General features: G+C 41.5%; 1 protein-coding gene across 1 annotated transcript; it reads right to left on the bottom strand.

Annotated features, from left to right (window-relative positions):
* Positions 1-200: 200 nt before the first annotated feature.
* Positions 201-2717, bottom strand: LOC149451021 (uncharacterized). Its single transcript, XM_089691121.1, has one exon. It carries the CDS (start codon positions 2427-2429, stop codon positions 459-461), a length of 1971 nt encoding a protein of 656 aa, XP_089547247.1. The 5' UTR covers positions 2430-2717; the 3' UTR covers positions 201-458.
* Positions 2718-3335: the final 618 nt, after the last annotated feature.

Genomic DNA, 3335 nt, shown 5'->3' with positions numbered 1-3335 from the left:
TTTCAAACAGGGATGGCCATTCACTGATCGAAATTCCTCCAGCCCCTGCTGAACCAGCCAAATCTCAATCAGTGTATGGCCAGTTTTATTTGGAGCCCTCAAGATTGGCTGCAGAGGCTTGGCAAAATGGCATTAAACCACTACCCAGAAAGGCAGACTTATCAATGTATTAGCTGGGGATCTGGAAATAAAGAAAACACTTTGGAATGCAAATAATTTAGTTTATAATACAAGCAAATTACATTTTCAATAAAAGCTTCATAAGAAACAAAAAAAAAAAAAGAAGAAGAGAATCCTTAAGGAAAACACATTTCAGTCTTAGGAACTTGTCCAAAAAATGACTATGAAAGGTAAAATATTCCATTGCTCCCTAGTTGTGTGTCTGAGGGATATACAATGCATCCGTCCATTACGTTCCTGTTTGCTCATGAATTGTAGTAAGTTTCTTTTTCAAAGTATCATTGTATCTTGCTACTAGACTGTTGGAAGACTTGGGGTGTGAAACTGCTGGGGCACACAAAATTCAGTGGCATAGCCTCTACCCCTTTAATACCCCCCTTCTCTTCAAGTTTCCTCTCTGTATCTGAGGATGAAGACGGTGAACCCTCTGGTGTCTGATAAGCATTGTCCAATTCAGAATACAATTTGTTTCCAGTGTGAACCTTCAGGTGTCGGATAAGGTGTATCTTCTGTATAAAAGCTTTATCACATTCAGAACATTGAAACGGCTTCTCTCCGGTGTGTAGCTTCTCGTGTCGGATAAGATGTGTCTTCTGGGCAAAAGCTTGGTCACATTCAGAACAATGAAATGGCTTCTCTATATATAGGTTTCCTCCAGCGTGAACCTCCTTATGTCTGACAAGACCTGACATCTCTAAAAAAGTTTTATCGCATTCGGAACACTGAAATGGTTTCATGTGAATCATTTGGTGTTTGACAAGGTACGCCCTCTTTGAAAATGCTTTGTCACATTCAAAACACTGATACGGCTTCACTCCAGTGTGAACCCTCTCGTGATTGACAAGACTGGATTTAGTTTTAAAAGCTTTGTCACATTCAGAACACTGATACGGCTTCTCCCCGGTGTGGTTCCTTTCGTGTATGATAAGTTCTGCCTTCCCCGTAAAAGCTCTGTCACATACAGAACACTTGTACGGCTTCTCTCCGGTGTGAATCCGCTCATGCATGATAAGGTTTCCCTTCAACGTAAAAGCTTTGTCACATTTCGAACAACGAAATGGCTTCACCCCAGTGTGGACCCTCTTGTGTCTGAGAAGCAAAGGTTTCACTGTAAAAGCCTTGTTACATTCAGAACACTGATACGGCCTCTCTCCAGTGTGACTCCTCTGGTGTCTGATAAGTTCTGACTTCACTCTAAAAGCTTTCTCACATTCTGAACAGTGATATGGCCTCTCTCCGGTGTGAACTCTTTGGTGCGTGATGAGGTTCGATTTCCATGAAAAAGCTTTTTTACACTCAGAACACTGATAAGGTTTCTCTCTAGTATGAACCCTCTGGTGTATGATAAACTGGGACTTTACAGTAAAAGCTTTGTCACATTCTGAACAATAGTATGGCTGTTTTACATGGTGATCCTTCTGGTGCACAGTAAATGCTGACGTCCATGTAAAAGCTTTGCCAAAGTCGGAATACTGCTGCGGGTTCTCTCCAGTGTGAACTGTCTGGTTTGCAATAAGAAATGCCTCCTGGTTAAAAGCTTGATCAAATTTTGGGCATGGACATGGCCTCTCTCCAGCGGGAGCTCTTTGGTGTCTGATAAGCTGTGACTTTGTTGCGAAAGCCGTGTCACAATCAGAACACTGAAATGGTTTTGTATGAACCATCTTATGTTTGCGAAGACCTGACTTCCTTAAAAAAGCTTTGTCACATTCGGAACACTGAAATGGTCTTGCTCCGGTGTGAATCATCTTGTGACTGGTAAGAGCTGACTTCTGTGTATAAGCTTTGTCACATTCTGAGCACTGAAATGGTTTTGTTCCGGAGTGAATCATCTTATGTCTGATAAGTTCTGACTTCTGTGTAAAAGCTTTGTCACATTCAGAACACTGAAATGGCTTCTCCCCTGCGTGAACCATCTGGTGTCTAATAAGAGTTGACCTTGTTGTGAAAGCTTTGCCACATTCGGGACACCGGTATGGCTTCTCTCCTGTATGACCCCTCTCGTGTGTTAAAAGATTTCCCTTTGTTTTGAAAGCTTTGCCACATTTGGAACACTGAAATGGCTTCTCCCCTGTATGAACCCTTTCATGCGTGAGCAGTTTCGACATTGCTGTGAAAGCTTTGCCACATTTTGAACAAAAATACCTCTTCACTTTAGTGTGAGCCCCCTCGTGTCCAAGGTTTGGTGGCAATGTAAAAGCTATGAGGCATGGTGGGCCCAGATAAAGCTTCCCTTCTGTGTGTTCCATCTGGTATTTAGTTAGGTTTGATTTTGTAGTATAACCTTTGTCACCATCCAAACAAGATATAGCTTCTCTCGAGTGCGATGTAAATCCGTTGTCACTTTCAAAACCCCAGAATTATTTTTCTCCTGTTGCCCTCTAAAGCTGGATCAATGCAGAAGAGTATCCAAAACAATCATGACATTTAAAAACACAAATATGGCTTGTGTCCACTTTCAGTCTCAGAACACCCATATGGACTTGTCACCAGTTGTGACTATGAAGACCAACCTGACCAAAAACCTGGTTCACCAATCCACCTGTACAGAGATAAAAAAAAACAACAACATTTGGTAAGTTTGGCTATAGTAAAGATGCTTTCTTTTTCATTTAAATGTTGTTATTAAATTTAAAAATAGTATGCGATATTAATGTTGAAGTTTTTTTGTATTTCATTTTATAGGGAGCACGCTATTATTCCCATTATTTCTTTTGGTATGGTATGCAGGCTAGATTCATGTGCACTAAGTTTGTTTCTAAGATACTTATCAAGAGTTCCCTCTTTGGAATATATGTCCCCTCACTACTTTGATTACCATGCTGTCTTTTTGGTGACTTACTCACATTGGGTCTGGATGGTTCTCCACTGAGAAGTTGGTCTTTTTACTTTAAGATTATGTAGTGCCTTCTTGTGTACATTGTGAGTGTAGTTAGAGGCTTGTTAGAATCCTGAGTGTAAGTCAGAGGGCTTACTTCCAGTCAGGCTGGAGGGCTTTACAGGTCAGTCTTCTGGTACCTCCCCGATTCTAGAAGCTTGGAGAAGTTTCTAAAAGTCAGTGAGTGAAGGCCAGGAGGAGCTGATCTGCATATTCATGGGAGTCTCACCAATCTCAGGCAGGAGGACCGGTAGTGTGGCAGACTGGCCCATAAATA

Source organism: Staurois parvus, unplaced genomic scaffold (assembly GCF_062004578.1).
Source record: "Staurois parvus isolate SC_StPar_1 unplaced genomic scaffold, SC_StPar_1.0 ptg000551l, whole genome shotgun sequence".
NCBI classification, from domain to species: Eukaryota; Metazoa; Chordata; class Amphibia; order Anura; family Ranidae; genus Staurois; species Staurois parvus.
This window is presented reverse-complemented; position numbering and strand designations above follow the sequence as displayed.

What these genes read in the sequence shown, in the direction of transcription:
- LOC149451021 (XM_089691121.1), bottom strand. Translation starts at nt 2,429, where the DNA reads ATGGAACACACAGAAGGGAAGCTTTATCTGGGCCCACCATGCCTCATA.